The sequence below is a fragment of the Pogonomyrmex barbatus genome, unplaced genomic scaffold, assembly GCF_055798465.1.
Source record: "Pogonomyrmex barbatus isolate J1 unplaced genomic scaffold, ASM5579846v1 scaffold14, whole genome shotgun sequence".
Lineage (NCBI taxonomy): Eukaryota > Metazoa > Arthropoda > Insecta > Hymenoptera > Formicidae > Pogonomyrmex > Pogonomyrmex barbatus.
Window position 1 is genome coordinate 5,694,068 of NW_028297110.1, and position 17,617 is coordinate 5,711,684.

General features: G+C 38.8%; 3 protein-coding genes across 13 annotated transcripts in view; 2 read left to right on the plus strand and 1 right to left on the minus strand.

The window, feature by feature from the left end:
- GluClalpha (glycine receptor alpha 1) overlaps positions 1–17,617 on the minus strand; it is a 91,402-nt gene that overhangs the window by 38,174 nt on the left and 35,611 nt on the right. The gene's annotated exons all lie outside the window — the stretch shown is intronic.
- LOC105428156 (cytochrome P450 CYP12A2-like) lies at positions 73–11,680 on the plus strand. 6 transcript variants are annotated; one of them, XM_089072725.1, is made up of 9 exons: positions 73–840; positions 4,158–4,413; positions 5,036–5,279; positions 6,142–6,338; positions 7,305–7,506; positions 7,868–8,027; positions 8,572–8,820; positions 9,482–9,661; positions 11,093–11,680. In XM_089072725.1, exons 2-9 carry the CDS (start codon positions 4,188–4,190, stop codon positions 11,198–11,200), a joined length of 1,566 nt encoding a protein of 521 aa, XP_088928851.1. In that variant the 5' UTR covers positions 73–840; positions 4,158–4,187; the 3' UTR covers positions 11,201–11,680. The 6 variants fall into 6 exon arrangements, with proteins under 6 accessions (XP_088928851.1, XP_088928849.1, XP_088928848.1 ...); XM_089072723.1 differs by having other exon boundaries at positions 79–955; positions 9,446–9,661; XM_089072722.1 differs by having other exon boundaries at positions 79–844; positions 9,446–9,661.
- LOC105428157 (fructose-1,6-bisphosphatase) lies at positions 13,255–17,337 on the plus strand. Its single transcript, XM_011640277.3, has 4 exons — positions 13,255–13,535; positions 15,248–15,712; positions 16,136–16,325; positions 17,033–17,337. The coding sequence occupies exons 1-4, from the start codon at positions 13,363–13,365 to the stop codon at positions 17,219–17,221; spliced, it is 1,017 nt and encodes a 338-aa protein (XP_011638579.2). The 5' UTR covers positions 13,255–13,362; the 3' UTR covers positions 17,222–17,337.

Consider the following 17,617-nt stretch of genomic DNA (forward strand, 5'->3'; position numbering starts at 1 on the left):
GCAACGATTAACCCTTTTGTTACGGACTGCCGCTGTAATGTCTTTCATCGTACGTTCATTATGCACGAAAGGCCAATGCAGCTGCTTATTAAAAAGTTTCCGTTGCGTAATTTAAAGAAGTCTAATTATAATATAAAATTATCTAATCAACGTAAACATCTATAATTTTAATTCGTTAGGCTACAATAATTCACGCGAGTGTCGATCGGCTCATGGGAATCAATTAGATGTGGTCCTCCGATTGGGGAAGAAAAAAATTCACAGAAAAAACTGCGTTTTTAATTGATTCTAAAATCGCAAGGGTGACACGTGTGTTATTCCGCTCGCGAATATATTAATTGCAATAATCGCATACTCGTTATCGCACTAAATGAGAGAACCTCGCGTAATTCCGCGGCCTTGCAGATCAGATGCTCGCAACCGAGTGCATTTGCACCGAGCCAGAACGTCACGGGGCGGTCATTATTCGGTCAGATAAAAGCCGCGATCGCGTACTCAGAGTGCAAAACCTATGACTTAACGATTACATCTGACACAGAGTCACTCTCACAATGACTGCAACCTCATAGAGCGGCGGTTCGCGAACTCCCGGGCACTCGTTCGATGACGAAAAATTTTCATTGAGCATCTACGATCGTCTCCATTCTAATTGTACACCAAGCACCGTTCGTTCGGCCCGTCGTAAAAGGGTGGAAATCGAGCAATCCGGTTTCTTGTTCGGCGAGCAAAAGGCGAGGTGGAAGCTCGGCTGGAAGTGGCACGTGTCGATAGAAGGGATCGTCGAATCTACGGAAAGTGAGATACGCGCGCCCGCGCGAGATTGCACGATCACGCTCGATTGTAAGTGCGTGTTTTGTTCCAATTTGACGCGGTGTTACGCGGGTGCATAATATGTCGCGAACACATTGCTCTCAATTCTGTCATTGTTCCCGGGTCTCCGCTCCAAAGACGATAGGTAGTTTGACGTTGCAACGTACGGAATCGACTTATCTTCTTACGGCACCTCGTTACTTTGTCCGTTAAATCGCAAGTAAATGCAAAAATCTACAATACGCAAATACGCGGTGCGACATTTTCGAGAATATATAAAGTCTTTTTTGGTAAATCTAAGTCTTTCGATTCAGAGGGGTAAAGATAAGACGACACAAAGGATTAATATTTCACGTGACTATGCAACATATTCTACGGATATTGCGTTAAATTCAAAATATTGTCAAAGCGTTAGAGCTTTGACAATATCGTGCGCGTGTTTACAATGCGTTTATGAAAGGCTTAGTCAAACTTTGATAGTCAAACATTCTATTGATCTGATAGAAACGGAAAAAAAAAAAATTCATATTGACATGTGCCGGAAAATCCATTTCAAATGCCAGGCTTTTTGAAATTAGTAACAATTTACTAATCTAACTTAATAATTTAAAAAATTTTATTACTTATTATCATTATTATCGATACGCAAATAAATTATTTTCAGTGTTCAAAATGACTTTCTTGAGCAATATACTACTTATAATATATTAATAAAATAATTTTTAATATTAGATCTATATATTTTTCAGATACTTACAATATTAGAATAATTTCAATTTACATATAGAAAAAAGACAAAATTTAATATACTCGTAGTGTATTTTTTGTATAATAATACATCTCGAATATAAAGAAAATATAATCTACTTAAGCGATATCCTCCGGATATTCTCTGAATCTACATGTGCTTTAGAGTAGTAATATCTTCTACAATTCGAAATAGAAGTTTTCCTGAATACATGAATTTTCTACATTTTTATTCAATAGAATGCATTATCAAACATTCTACATTGTTGTTAAAATAGATTATTTGATTCATTAGATTACTTTAATGTTATCTTAATGCGCATTTTACAAAAGTAGAATGTTTCGCGTTCGTGTAGTCGAATATCATATGAAAGTGACAAAGTTTAAAAAAGTACATTTGAAAAAAAACATCGATAATAATCAAATAAATAAATAAAGATTTTAGAGATAAATAAAAGTTAAAAAAACTCTAATTATAAGATCAATAAGAGCTGGCACTGAATATACATATGTGACATGATAAAATGTGAGATGCATTTAACAAATCAGTAATATTAGAAATAATTGAAGATTCTAAAGATATAAATTTCTAATTATAGATACGAATCGGATTTCGGAATATATGCAATTAAATATTTATTAACATGTATAAATAAATATAAATGTTTCGAACCTTCCAGTAGAAATAGAAATAACAAATATGTCAGATCGCATATAATTATAACGGAGAAACATTAATTTATTTTATATCGTTGGTCCTTTACTTTGATTTATTTAATAATAGTTTTAGAGAAACTTGATACTTCTCCTCCTATTTGCAGTGGTAGGGATAAATATTTGTAACTTTATGTTACACGACTCGGTTTTCGTAAGATCGTTATATATTTCTACAACATTTTCATCCTAAATTTATCCTTTGGTCACAAACATGTAAATTTATTTCCTAGTTCATTTATTACTTTGTGTCACGCCTTTTTTGATATTTCAACGATTAATTTATTACAATTTGACTTTATTGTTGTTATAAACTATTTTACGTAATTTGTTTTATCCGCTTAACCATGCGTCTTACATCATCTTTTACAAAATTAGAGGATGTGCAGAAATAATAACTAATGTTGTTTATGAGTTATAACATTATATAATCTGACTCCGACTGTGATCTATAACCCCCTGTCTAAATGTTGAAATGTTTATTTTTTTATTTACTGTATATTTCAGTATACGTTTACTTGCATATCCAATGACAGTTTTTATTGGTATTGATGATTTAATATCATAATGATTTAATATTATAATATCATGATAATTCAAAGTAGATTTTTACGAACTATATTAGTTGCAAATAATACAATTGTCGATAAAGTATCTGGGAAATTCGCTGCACTTCCTAGTATCTGAATGCTGACTAGTTCGACCCATCTCGACTCATTAAAGGCGCTTCGTATCTTCGAGCCTTCGAAAGGCTGCGTCATTTTTCTCTCACAAAAAGAAGACAAAAAAGAAGAGAACAAAAGGGGAAAAAAAAGGAAAGAAAAAGGTCGCGGTAGGTAAAAGTTACATGGCAAAAGTTGCTTCATCAGGCGTTTCCTGCATTTGGAACTTGTAATAACAAACCTATCGTGTCGAGGCGACCACGGGAGGAGAGGAGGGGTGAAATATGACCTATTTTCGTCGCTCTCTCCGGATTGAAAGTATTTCCGACATCTGAGGGTTAAGCTAAGGCGGGAAAATGTCGGATCGAAACGAGCGCGGGGAGAAGGTGAAAACGGGGCGTTCGGTTCATCGTCGTTGCCGCCATCGTCGTCGTCGTCGTCGTCGTCGTAGCTCGTGCTATAACATGGGCTGACGTGTGTCGATATAGAGGCGTTCGCGTGTTTCGGTCCAGCGGCAAGGCACAGTGCCGGGTATCCCCCGGGACCATAACTCGATATCTCCCGGAAAATCCCTCTATCGCGTGCTTTACAACCCATACAACACCCGAATTGAATGTTAGCCCAAGACGAACGACCATCTTGTAAATATCACGTTGGTCGCTCGTTCGTCTTTTAACCCTTTGACTGCCTGGATGATATATACAGCACCTAGAATTCCGGGAGTTATGCGATAGAAACGAAAAATTTCGAGTAAATAAATCTGCACCCCTTTAAATTACGATACCTTCTATCGGTTAATACAGAAGGAGAGAAATAAATTTGGACTTGGTATACGTACACTACAGTCAAGGAATTAACTCTCCAGCCGCAGAATCGCTTATTCCGTGGCAATTCCACCACCGTATTTTAATCTCTTACTCGAGATTAAAATTTCAATCTTGGCCCTTCATTTTTCACAGTTACGATGTGTATGCCAGGAAAAGTTCGGCAGTCTTACTCATACCTTAAATTCCACGCGCGAGATACGCGATATTTTTCCATTAGTCTAAACTAGTATTTCGAGTCATATATTTGCCAAATAAACACAGTTCCGTTGTCGTAAATAACCACGAAACGTAACATGCATACATATAGAACGCGTTGAATTGATAATATTGCGATAATATGATCAGTCGATGGCGATTGTCTTCGAGGAATACACTAACTTAGCAGGTACTTTTGCAGAACGATCGAGTCGAGGGACATCCGTAAAGTATGATTCATGTACGATTTCTTATCCGCGAGATCAGCCGCTCGAGTTTGTTATCGAGGGTGCAATATCGCGCAAAGTCGGTCGTGGCTTATCCAAGCGAACATAACGAAACAAAAGTGAACAACGATGTGAACATCGAATTGCAAAACGCGCGTCCAGTCGAAGAGATTCCCGGTCCGAAAGCGTTACCTTTGCTTGGCAATTGGTTCAGATTTCTGCCATACATAGGTGAGAGTTTTTTCAATACGTATTCAAAATATGAAGATTTTTAGCGGATTATTCGATGTCAAATACAAAACATGACATTTAAACCAGATTCGAAATCTAAATTTATGGTAACAGCGACATAATATATAAGACATTTATTTAATAAAATATCGAGCATTTTCAAACATTATTTTATTATTTATTAAATAAATGGATCGTTTAACACCAGAAACGACGAGCGAGATTTCTAATCTCGTTTATTTTTTAAATTAATATCTCTTTTCTTATATTAAAAATACGATTTTGAAATTTTCTAATTTTTCATCAATTTTTTTATTTTGATAAAGTTAAACTTAAAAAATTGTAAAATCTTTGATATCAGAAAAAAGTATTAATTAAAAAAAAATAGATGAGGTCAAAAATGTCCGCTTGGTACTTCTAGTGTTAAAAAATGTGATGTACTTCCTAAATCGCGATTAAGAGCGGGGGAGGAGTAGGTAGATGATCGAGAATTGAAAAGTCTGACTTGAAATGTTGAAAATATCAGTCTACAAAACTGTAATCTTTAATTTGAAAAAATTTCAATTCTTTTTTTAATTTAACTCTCTTAAAAAGCGATTACTGATTGGCGTAAATAATGCAGGTGAATACGGCAGAGTATCTGTTAAAACTCATTTGCGGATGATGCGTGATAAATATGGCGATATTGTCAAATTGGACAAACTAGCAATTGGCCGGACGATGATCTTCCTATTCACACCGGAGTTGTGTGAAAAATTGTATCGGTTAGATGGCCAGCAGCCGTTGCGGATTGCCATGCACAGTTTACTTTACTATCGTCAGAACAGAGAACACATCTGGGATGGAGAATACGGTCTCGCAATAAGGTCAGTAAAGCACTTTGGAAGAAACAGAATCATCAAGAAAATTATTTCTATTTTGAAAGACACACGATTGACATGTTTCGATCCTCATGATCCTCAGAGATATGATAATGAAAAGATTTCGTAAAAAGATTTTTAGAATCTTAGAAGAAGACCATAAAATTCTGAAGTAATTATTTGAAGAAAGAAGATTGTCAAGTTTTATAGCTGGATAGGTACTTGTGAATGATAGTACATACATATAAAGAGCGTCCTAGTTTCGTTGTACGTCCCTTTATCCTTAGATTTATTATTAAGATATTAAAAAAATCTGCAAATGAAAAAAGAGCAGGGACGATTTCATTAAACGACCTTTTCAAAGCTTTAGGAATCGCAATATTCTCTTGCTTATCTCAGATGGCATTCAGCGATCTGTGTGATCTGCACTAACGTTACGGCTAGTTTTGGAACAGCATTACGTCTTGTTAAATTGTTAGATTAATAACGAAGCTATTACGGCTTTCGAGCTTTCAGCGCGGATAAATATGAGCGTTCTCGACGTAGTACATCAGATATATGGTCAAGCGCGAAGATCGTCGATATCTCGAAAATTCGTCAGAATACGGGAACACGAGCTGACGAAGCAACTCCCGTCCCCATCGCTATCCTAACTCTCTCTCTCACTCTTACTCTAACTCTCTCTCTCTCTCTCTCTCTCTCTCTCTCTTTCTCTCTCTCCCTCGTTGGTCTCTCCTGTGTCCTGTACGGTCGATAGTCCAGCGAGTGTACCGAGAGCCACGGAGGCCAAACACAGAGGCCTACGTAAATTGCGTACGATGTAACATCTCGTTTCTCCGCGCTGAAAAGGGCGCTCTCCTGCTTTCAGCCAGGGCAAAATGTGGCACGACTTTCGCTCGAAAGTCAATCCGCACATGATGCAACCGCGAACGGTCAAGGTGCACGTACCGCAGATCAACGAGGTGGCCGTGGATTTCGTGAAGAGGATGCGAATGCTACGGGATCCCGAGACCCTGGAATTGCCGAGCGACTTCAAGAACGAACTGCTAAAGTGGGCCTTAGAAGGTGAGAAAGCGACGCGAGTGAACACACCGCGACGCCGAGAGATATTTACGCCGCTGACGTTTTGCGCTCCTCCCTTCGAAAATGGAGCACCTAGAATGATGTAAGTTGTGACGTGGCGCCCCGAGGCTGCCCGTAGTTTTTTGTACGACTCTCGTTTGTATGATTGCCGCGCATAGAATTTGTCGTTGTAGAGTGAGATACCGCTGTGTCGTTCGCGGGGTGTATAAAATCACGTGTTGCGAATTAAATCTGCGTTTTGTGTGAGCTCGAACCACCCTCGGCGGAAACGTAGTTCGGAGTACACACCGTATTCCCGAGTACTGTATCGCATTGCTGCCTTACTCATTTAACGTGAAGATTTCTGTAACTTTTGTGATTGCGCGATTTAAGACTTCTCGACATCACGTATTACATCACGAAAAAGCGATCGAGATAAGCTTATATAGAGATTCGAGTCGAAATTAAAGATAGATTCTTAATGTTATTCTAATTAATTCTTGTCGCATTATTTTGATTCCTTCTCTCTCGCGCCTCGTCCCGCGAGCTCCCCCCTCTACCATCTCAAATCGGGATCCGCTGCCGGATCGTCGTATAGCGTATGCGAATTCAAACTTTATTGTAAGCGGACAAACCTGAGATTTTCTTTCTGGTATAATAGAGTGGCACGCGATCGTGCCTGGCGCCCAACAATTAGTAATTTTCGTATGAGAGACCGTCCTCAGGGGCGGCGGTCACAATGTAAGTCTCGCTTGTAACAATGGAGCTGATAAATTAGCTCGCACTCCAAATTCAATGCACCGCGGCAGTGTACATTCGAGTGGATCGGATAATACATTTATCAACGATCGTGACGGGAGATAAAGGTGTTGGGGAAAAGTTAAAAATACGCCGCTTCACATTCCGGATATCAAGGCGTCCTGATGCGCGGCCACTTGCGATGATCACTTATCGTTATGTAATTAACAGGAATATGCTCGATCGCGATGGATTGCCGACTAGGGTGCTTGGAGCCTAATCTCGCCCCGGATTCGGAACCGCAAATAATGATTAATTGCGTGCAAGAGATGTTCGAGCTCATGTACCGCATAGAGATTCTGACGTCTCTGTGGAAGATATACAATACGCCGAATCTCAAGAAGTTCTTCCGTGTGATGGATACGCTTAATGGGTAAATATTGAAACTTATACTCGTTACATTACTACTACGTCAGCGTATTACTCGCGTATTACTCCCACGCGAATATACGCGAACTTGTTACCTCACATCGTCATTATCGTAATCCTCGATATGTTTCCTCGACATTCTCGTGTCGCGAACTTAGTTATCAATAACGTATCGCGTATCGTTTCACGCTAATTACTTTTTGCAGAATAAAACTTAATGCTTTACATCCACAGTTTTATTGTTTATCACCCCACGTGTAGCTCGCGCCTAATTCGTCTCACACGTTAACAACCCTCAAAAAGACTCGTCGTCGCCATTGTAGTCGGCTTATCCTCTTTGTATTCGCACTTGCGATCTCTTTTAGAATTGCGAAGAAACACATCGAGCGGGCCAAGGCGAAGTTTGACGCAAGGGATAACAACACAAATCAGTATGATCGTAGTATATTAGAGAAACTCTTGCGTATCGATAAGCATACGGCATACGTAATGGCGCTCGATATGCTAACGGCTGGTGTTGATACGGTAAGCGTGGGATTCTAACTCTGACGTTCTTCGAAGCGATTTTAATATGGCTCGAGCTCCTACGACGAGAAACCATCTCCTTTTCAATAAAGTAAATGATAAAACAATAAACGGAATAAACGGATTCTGATTAAAATACACAAGTATTTTTCACAATAAGAATTTCCAATAGGGGAAAGGGGGGTAGGATTAATCGAGGAGGGGGATTAATCGATTTCAAATCTAATTATCGACTTATTTTCTAGCTTTGAGCTGCTGCGTCGTAAATCCGTTAAAAATAATGTCACGCGATATAAGCAATTAATTTCATATTTATATATATAAATTCAATAAAAGAAAAAATTATCAGTCCTAAGATCGAGTTTGTCGAGAGTTGCTTTTTTCGTTCTCTAATTTTTAACATTTTCTATTTACACCTCCGCTGCTCAACCGTTAGATTTTTATCTGAAAATATTTCGAACAGGAATAGAAATTTTATTGAATATACCGAGATTCTAAAAGTGAGACCATGTAAAATTAAGCATTAAGCGACCTACAATTACAGACTGGTAATACCGCCGGTAGTATGTTGTATTACATCGCGAATAATCCAGAGAAGCAGGAAAAACTGCGTGAAGAAGTAATGTCCCTGTTGCCGGACAAAACATCGCCTGTCACGCAAGAAGTCTTGGATCAGACGAAATATGCTAAAGCCTGCATTAAGGAATCTCTTCGATTGTTTCCCATCTCTATAGGAACCCTTAGAACTATGCAAACAGAGGTTTGCTTGGGAGGATACAGAATACCGGCAGGGGTATGTGTCATTTTTTTTTACTTCATTTTACTTTTTATTTAAAGTTTAAAGATAAAAATTCTTGATTGATTCATTTGGCATTTAAGGTTTATTTATTTTATTGGTATATTTAAACAATTTTTAGTAAATAATACTTTACGAGAATAAATTTAGAAAGTTAATATAAATAATATTACGAGCAAGTATGGAATATATTCGATAAACTCCGTGTATGAATTCTTCAAGAAATTTAAAGTCAATTTTCCTTTAGCAAAGGTTTGAGCAAACATAATCTTTCTTTAATTTTTTTTCATAAATTATTAATTCATAGCTTTAAAAGATTTAATCATAAGCCTCTAATTAAAATTTTATTAGGGATCTTTTTGAAATAAATGAGGAATAAAATTTCATTACTTATTCATTATTTATTTAAAGTTTGCTCGAAGCTTAATCTGTAAAAAATGGCTTCCATTTGCTCATTTGATTTAAAGATGACGATATATATTTCAGCATTACCGTTAAAACAAAAATTCATTCTGAATTATATAAAGAGCTCAGGGCTGGGGGTTTATTACGAGTATACGTGTTGCGAAACAAAGTGTATCAATGAAATCGCGTTCTCAATGATTGTCTTCCATGCCGTCAGTTTGATGTCGTTTTCTGTCACGACCTGATCACGAAGGAGCCCACGCAGTTTCCACGACCGGAGGAATACATTCCCGAGAGATGGTTGCGGGGCAACACGGAGTTTCCATCAGCCAAGGAGGCGCATCCCTTCGCCTACATGCCTTTCGGATTCGGCCCTCGCACCTGCATCGGCCGACGATTTGCCGAAATGGAGCTCGAGACGTTGCTCTTGACAGTTCGTAAACTTGCTCTTCCTGTTGGCAATTCTATTGCTCGTGGGATTTCCTCAGTCGAATAACGATAACTGAATTTCCAGTTATGATTATTTACGCGTCTTTCGTTAGAAGGATAACGGCATCAACCAAAAACGTCTTAAACATTTCACGATTGTGCTTTACAATCAAAACGGTTAAAACATTTCCAAATGTTGATTAATACTTGGGCTTTGATTAACAAGATGAAATTTTAATAACGTCAACCGGTTAAAAAAATTTGTCTATAAGCTTTTTTCTATAAGCTTCTTTCTTTTTCGATTTAATTATTGAAGCCTATATCTATTTTATTTATTATCATTATTTTTCTTTTGTTTTCTTAAAATAGTTACATATATTTTATTACTTATTATTATACACTCTAAAAGCATGAGAAAATTTCCTTGATTTAATTGTTGGAGTCTATTTCTATTTTATTTATTATTATTTTTCTTTTATTTTCTTAAAATGATTATGTATATTTTATTCATACCTAAAGACATGAGAAAAATTTTTTCGCCGTTTAAAATTTAGGAATGGGAAAAAAATTAAGGAATTAAGGAATGGGAAAAAATTGCGGATAGTAAATATTCTGACTTTATCTGTTCGCGTGGATTTCTGCCAGGCGAGTGCAAACCCATTTTAAATGAGTGCAAGAAGGAAAAACCGATCTCTACGTTTGTTTTCAATCCACTGGTGCACCTCACGACGAGGAGCAGAATCTATGCTCTTCTTTTCGGAGATGTTTTATTCATATGTGATAAGCGCAGATGTTTAATAAGTTGAGAGGTTCAAACGAGCCCGCGCGCAAAAGTATAACGCATGCCGGCATAATAACAGAAACAGACGACGCGCTTGCATAATATGCAGATTCTCTTAGAGTGTCGGACTACGCGTGACTGTGCATGGCAGTGAAATAACGATGTTGCGTTCAAATATGAATTTTCCGGAGAACTAAATATTCTCGCGAATTCCCGTTGGCGCCGTTGCTCTCCTCGTGAAGAATTGAGAAGCGTGATTCCGTAACTCGCCCCGACGGTTTGCGATGCGAGCATCAACGGAGAGATACGACCATCTTTATTCCCCGATTAACATCTGGCGGATATTTCGAAATATTCGGATACATATACAGACATCGATTTTATATTTCGAATATTTTGCATATCCGAATATTTTATTAATGAAAAATATTTTTTAATTTTGTGCGGTTTTTGACTGTAGAAATTACGAATTCCCCCGACAGTGAGAATACCGAGTCTCGTAACCACGCTTTTCAATCGAATCGCTGATTCTCCAAATTCGGCGCGTCCGAATGGAAAAGCCGCGAGAACGCGACGTCTGCACGTCTCTCCCGATCGCGCGCGGTGCAAACTGCGAAAGGAATGAACTAGAGATGCATTTTTGTTTTTATCCAGGTCGTACGAAATTTCCGGATCGAGTGGCATCATGGACCGCTCGAGTACGAAAGCCGATTTATAAACACGCTGTCGTCGCCGATGCGATTCAAGCTCATCGATTTGTAGATCGTCACGGAGCCTCTGACGACGGTTTCACAAAGCAGAACCATCAGAAATCGTCCTGCCGACGATCTTGCACAGCTCTTCTTCCTTTAATAATTACAAACGAATGTCGGTACTGGTTACGCAAACGTCTGAGGAAGCTTGGCCGAGGTGGAGAAGATGCCATCGACCAACCGCAATTCGTACAATTTTAATCTACGCCCGAGGACAGAAAACGCGACATTTTATAAGAATTTTTAACGCGAGTGCTATAAACTTTTAGCAAGCTCGTGAAAGAGCGCGCGTGTATTCGTGTGTGCGCTCATGGCACCAAAGCATAAAAGATATAAGGCTATAAATTGTACATATTGTTGAAATTTTCTTTAGCAAATGTCAATATGCTTTTTTTATGCTCTTATCACGACAGTCTTGGAAAAACATATTACGACGTTATTTTATATGCATTTGTGCTAATGGCAATAAAATCAATAATATTTCTCGATATTGATAATTGTCTCGTTAAATATTTATCCCTCGTATGATATTATTGATAAGATGGTAGATAAGATTGTAGATAAAATCATAGGAAAAAAAAAATATGAATAAGTTTATAAGTAACGTAGTATAGTCGCTGCGTACATACATACACACACACACACACACACACACACACACACACACACACGCGCGCGCGCGCGCACACACACGCACACGCACACGCACACACACGCGCACGCACACACACGCGCACGCACGCACACACACACACACACACACACACACACACACACAAGCAAGTAAATTGCTATATTTAGGCGAAACCGATTCGATCGATCCAATATCGTTGCGACACTAATTTCGTTATATGCCATTTAGTTTAATTATTCTGCACAGCGTAATAACAGCATTTACAACAAAGCTACGACATTACCGGTCTTATCTATCGCAAGATGCATTCAGGAATTAATTTGAACTTTAATTAACCGCATAATACTGCTTTTGACGTTTGAAATAGCTCGGATTGGAATTCCAAGACGCTTTCCTCCTCGTGCACGTGTGTGCGTGAGAATGATACGAAAATCGATTTACGCTCAGCGATGGGAAGCAATAAAATCATTCTTACGTTACAAAGTCGCGAATGACGCGCGACACTCCATGTTTCCACGTGGAGGAATAATGCATAATCGGCGAAACGAATCTTAATATGACCCAGTTCCGATTTACCTGACCTCGATAATACGGCCGGATAACAGAAAACCGCTACATGCATGTGTGAATCGTCTAATAATTTTTTTTGTCTCGTAGTTCTCGTTTACAAGACCAACGACAGAACCGAATATCTTTACATGTGTTACAGCGATGAAAATCATGCGCGGAAAAAGCGAGCCGGATAAGATAAAAACCGTGCGAGAAAACCGTCAACGAAACAAAATTGCCGAATAAAATTCGCGTATTAACTGCGTCATTGTTCGCTTATTTTATACGATTGTCGGATATTTTTCGCGGGATTTAATTCTTTTGTAAACCAACTGCGCGACTGATGCTACGTTGGCTACGTTAAATTCAACAAAAGTATATACATATAATTCACCGCGTCCGCGTCAATGAATTAATAAAATAACAAATTCGCGCGAGGTGAGAAAAACGGTTGGAAAAAGTAAATCAATGACAGGCGTACAATATCCAATGGGAGAATTGACTTTAAACCGATCCAAAAATAAATTCAACCGCTGATCATCGTGATTTAATTTACACAGCATGCACGAATAACTCAAATGCCGCGCATCGATTGCACTCCACAGATATATCTGTAAATATTACATCTGCGAGTATTAAATAATAAATCATGTCATCTTGTCTTTCTTTTTCGAATATTATATCGCGTTACTTGAACTCGCTTTTTAATAAACTAGTCGCTTTATCGAGGGCCACGACCACCGTTCGCGCGATCGCGCGCGTATCGTAAAATGGCTATATCGACTAGAAGAGACTCGCCAGAGCGAGCTCGGGAACTCGAATACTAACTATTGCTTTCACTGTTGCGATAACACGTCGGCGACCAACGCGGCTTGCCAGAGGTTTATATAACGCGGCTTCGCTATCGTCGGTCTCAGTCGCCGCACGTCGAGATAGAGGGTTACGCTCGCGTTTCGCCCGCCGCTCGAAGAAGAGACATCGGCCACGAAATGGCATCGAAAAACACCATGGACTCGGATTGCATGACGCTGACGAGATTCGTGCTGGCGGAGCAGCGCAAAGTGCCAACGGCGACCGGTGATCTCACGCAGCTGTTGAACAGCATACAGACTGCCGTGAAAGCCGTCAGCTCGGCCGTGAGGAAGGCCGGTATCGCTAATATGTGAGTAAAACGCGCGTGCCAAGGTTTCCGGGAGAAACCACAAGTGCGACCACGAGTGCGAGAGAGACGCGAATATAAAACGTAAACGGAATGCGCGCGACTCGCGTTGCTCTTCGCAATAGGCGAAAATGCCGAGCAGCGCGGAGAGGAAAACGTTACGAGAAGTGTTACGTGACAAATTAGATGTCCCCATTTGTCGAATATTTTAAACGACAGAGAGACATTTCCGCGATGTATGTATTCCAATTAATCTAATTATAATTTGTAATCTTCATTTGTAATCTTCTGCGTTTGAAACTACCTCGCTGTTTTGCGAGGCTATACGGTTTACATTACGCAAATATTTCCCGAGTCGAGGCGTTTTAAGTTGCTGGATAACTTTACGACCGACAAACAGAAGGTTTTCATACATTATAGCCGGCGTGCGGATGTAGTTTATGCGATTTTACATTTCCACACGGGACGGACGGTCAGAATTTAGCGCGCGACAGACTCGACTAATATGTATATAGTGTAGATGTAAAGTCTCGGTAGTGTCGTAACCGCGGCTAACGTTCGTTCCCGAACCGGCGCGCGTCTCTCTATTTTATTCAAATGTATTCGGCAGCAGTACAGTCTCGTGCTCAAGCTGCCAATACACGCCAGTAAACATTAATCTCTACGCCCTGACAATTCTGTAACCTCGCATGTAAATAACATATAAATGATTTCCCATTATTACAGTGCCCGCGGTTGTTCACCGCATAAACATGAATAAAACAATTTCATGACTGGTTGCACTCCATCGATTTCCGAAATACACTTTTCTTATCGATAATCTGATGTAAATTATATCTTGAATTAAGAAATTAGTTAGCCGTAAAAAAATTTCTCGATAATAGATATCTTCGATTCTTTTTTTTTTTTTTTTTTTTATGATATAACAGACAATTTATATCTCTTGATAATTTTACGATTATTAAATAATTGTCTATGGAATCAATTATCTACATCATATATTACACTACATCATACATTTTAACAATTTTATAATTCATTTTCCAAGTAAACGTTTTATAAAATGTTTTTTGATATATCCTGTACTACAAAAGTCAACTTTCTTTTGAAAACAACGCAATATTGGATTTGTCTTAGCATTGTTAATAATCCTTTTATTTAATTCTTCTTTTTAATAATTTTCAAATAATTTAATTATATTTTATTATAAAAATTTGAAACGTTTTTAATATTATTCCAAGCTAGAAATTCTAAGAAATCTCCAAAGAATTTTTTCTTTAAACAGATTTGAATACATAATGTTTACTTCTATCCACGTAGATTAACCGTAATCTCGGTTTAACTTACTTTCTATCATTCTAAGAATTGCAAAAGGATAAAAAATAAAAGCGAGAGATTAAAATTAATCTACATTAATAGAAATAGACATAAAAATCGTTCAAAATTCTTAAAAGTTATTGCTTCTGTCTGTTTATAAAATGAAATTAAAATAATAATATAAAACATGAGTAACATATGTATTTGTAAGATAATCAAGAGTTTCAAAAATATTTTCTTTCCAATAACATCGGAAGCAACCGTCATACATCTTCGTCATGTATCCAAAGCGTTTGAAACATGTCATGACTAATCGAATCGATCACGCAATAATCGCTTGAATAATTACTAGTCTCATCCGCTAAACGCGCGGTCGATGCATCCCGTCGTTCATCCAGGTACGGCATCGCCGGCAATACCAACGTTCAGGGCGAGGAAGTCAAGAAGCTGGACGTCCTGAGCAACGAGCTCTTCATCAACATGCTGACGTCCTCCTTCACCACGTGCGTGCTCGTGAGCGAGGAGAATCAGAACGCCATCGAGGTGGAAACGGAGAAGAGCGGCAAGTACGTCGTGTGCTTCGACCCGCTCGACGGCTCGTCCAACATCGACTGCTTGGTCTCCGTCGGCTCGATCTTCGGAATTTACAAAAAACCCGAACGATCCGGGGAATCCACGCTGCAGGCCGCGCTGCAACCGGGACAGAACTTGGTCGCGGCCGGATACGCGCTGTATGGCTCGGCGACTATGATAGTGCTCTCGATCGGGCATGGCGTTAATGGATTCACGTACGATCCGGCCATCGGGGAATTTATACTGACCGAGAGGAACATGCGTATGCCCGACAGAGGAAATATCTATAGGTATGACAAAAAGAGAAGAGAGTGGGAGGGGAGGGGGAAGGGGAAGGAAAGGGGAAGCTGCGAGATGAGATATTCTTAATCTCGTATCGCATGACATCTCTAAATTCGAGATACTTTTTTTCAATTATTTTTTTTTTCTTTTTAAATAAAAGCCTCGAATTTAGAGATACTACGCGAGATGCAAGATTAAGGGTGTACAGTCGGTGTATTAATTTCGACGCGAGCCACGCGATTAATATTCGTGAGTAATGCGTCAAAGATATGCCGCATGCTCTCGAGAGAACCGGATACAATTAGTGTAATCTCGCGAACCTGATGAGATAGTCGATAAGATTGGGTTACCTATTTATAGGCGGAATTGCATCTTTCTGCGATAACTCGCTTACGTTGTTGACTGCGATTGAAATCGCGTATTGCTTGCAGTATTAATGAGGGCAACGAGAGCACGTGGGACTCGTCTATCAAGGAGTATATACATTCCAAGAAATATCCTGCAACCGGGAAAGCCTACAGTGCCAGATACGTAGGCTCCATGGTCGCCGACGTACACCGAACGATTAAGTACGGCGGTATCTTTTTGTATCCCGCGAGCAAGAGCAATCCCAACGGCAAGGTAATTTCACGACTTATGAGTTTTATATCGAATTAGAACTTTCATGAAAACTTTCTCGAAAAAAGAATGAGACAGATGCGAGAGCAACATATTACAATATCCTCTTATCCTCGATGAGGATCCTCCTTTTTTCCTTCAATTGTTTATTTTTGCTCCGATTATTGCTAAACGATCCTGATTTTTCATGTTTATCGGATGCCTTTATTACCGCGGACGAATTGAGTAATGAAATAACTTGCTGTAACAACTTTGCCTTGTAAACAGACGTTTACGCTACCATCTATCCGATAAACACGCAGAAAAATATCGGACTTTGGAAATTATTTTATCTAGACGCGGTATAAATATCCGGTTTGAACTTGAATGGATGGCGGCATCCCTGATTTTTGTGTAAATACGCGAAATATTATCGAACTTTGCACATTATTCATTTCGGTAAACACGCGATTCCGGCTCTCTATCAGAGGCCCCGATATCGAGGTCGAGAATTTCAAGAGAACGTATTTACCGATAATTAACTGAGACTTCAAAATTTATCGCGCGTCGTACATATGCATACACAAAATATAAATGTATTTTAAAATACTTTCCGTTTATACGCCTTATATCTCGCATATGTTAACGCATGGAAATTTCGCAACAAGTCGAGTCAACGTGATAATAAATTATACAACTGATATGCCGATTCTATAATTTCGTAATTCCAGCTGCGGCTTTTATACGAGTGCGTCCCGATGGCTTTTATAGTGAAGGAAGCGGGTGGTCTGGCGACAAATGGAAAAATTGATATTCTGGACATCGTTCCGGAAAACATCCATCAGAGATCACCTATTTTCCTAGGCTCCAAGGATGACGTTAATGACGTAATGACATTTATCAAAAATAAGACCGACTGATGAAAACGAAGAGTCTCTTTCGATCTATTTACACGATCAAATCTCGATTATACCTCTTTTATACGACGGATTGTTATTTTACAACATATTTTACAATAAATTAATTTTGTATCACAGATTGCTTAATTTTTATATCGACAATGACCCTTGTATCGAAAACGGGTTAAACGCTACGAAATTTTATCGCTGAAAACTAATCGTCGCGTGGCAAATAATTAATAATAATTAATTAATCGAAATTTCTAATCAAATAGAATGCGGAAATGTAATAAACCTCATGTCATCAAGCGCTTTTACAGACTATTACGAATAATTACTGGCGATTGTTGGCAAATCCGGTAAATCCGAAAATTCATCATGTTTCTCGCTCGGAGCGTTGAAATTACGCTAAACGTT

Coding starts and splice junctions, on each gene's coding strand:
- LOC105428156 (XM_089072723.1), top strand. CDS start 4,188: ATGATTCATGTACGATTTCTTATCCGCGAGATCAGCCGCTCGAGTTTG. Junction 8,028..8,571: donor TAACGGCTGGTGTTGATACG/GTAAGCGTGGGA, acceptor CTACAATTACAG/ACTGGTAATACCGCCGGTAG. Junction 9,662..11,092: donor TCGAGACGTTGCTCTTGACA/GTTCGTAAACTT, acceptor GTTTTTATCCAG/GTCGTACGAAATTTCCGGAT.
- LOC105428157 (XM_011640277.3), top strand. CDS start 13,363: ATGGCATCGAAAAACACCATGGACTCGGATTGCATGACGCTGACGAGA. Junction 13,536..15,247: donor AAGGCCGGTATCGCTAATAT/GTGAGTAAAACG, acceptor TCGTTCATCCAG/GTACGGCATCGCCGGCAATA. Junction 15,713..16,135: donor GACAGAGGAAATATCTATAG/GTATGACAAAAA, acceptor TATTGCTTGCAG/TATTAATGAGGGCAACGAGA.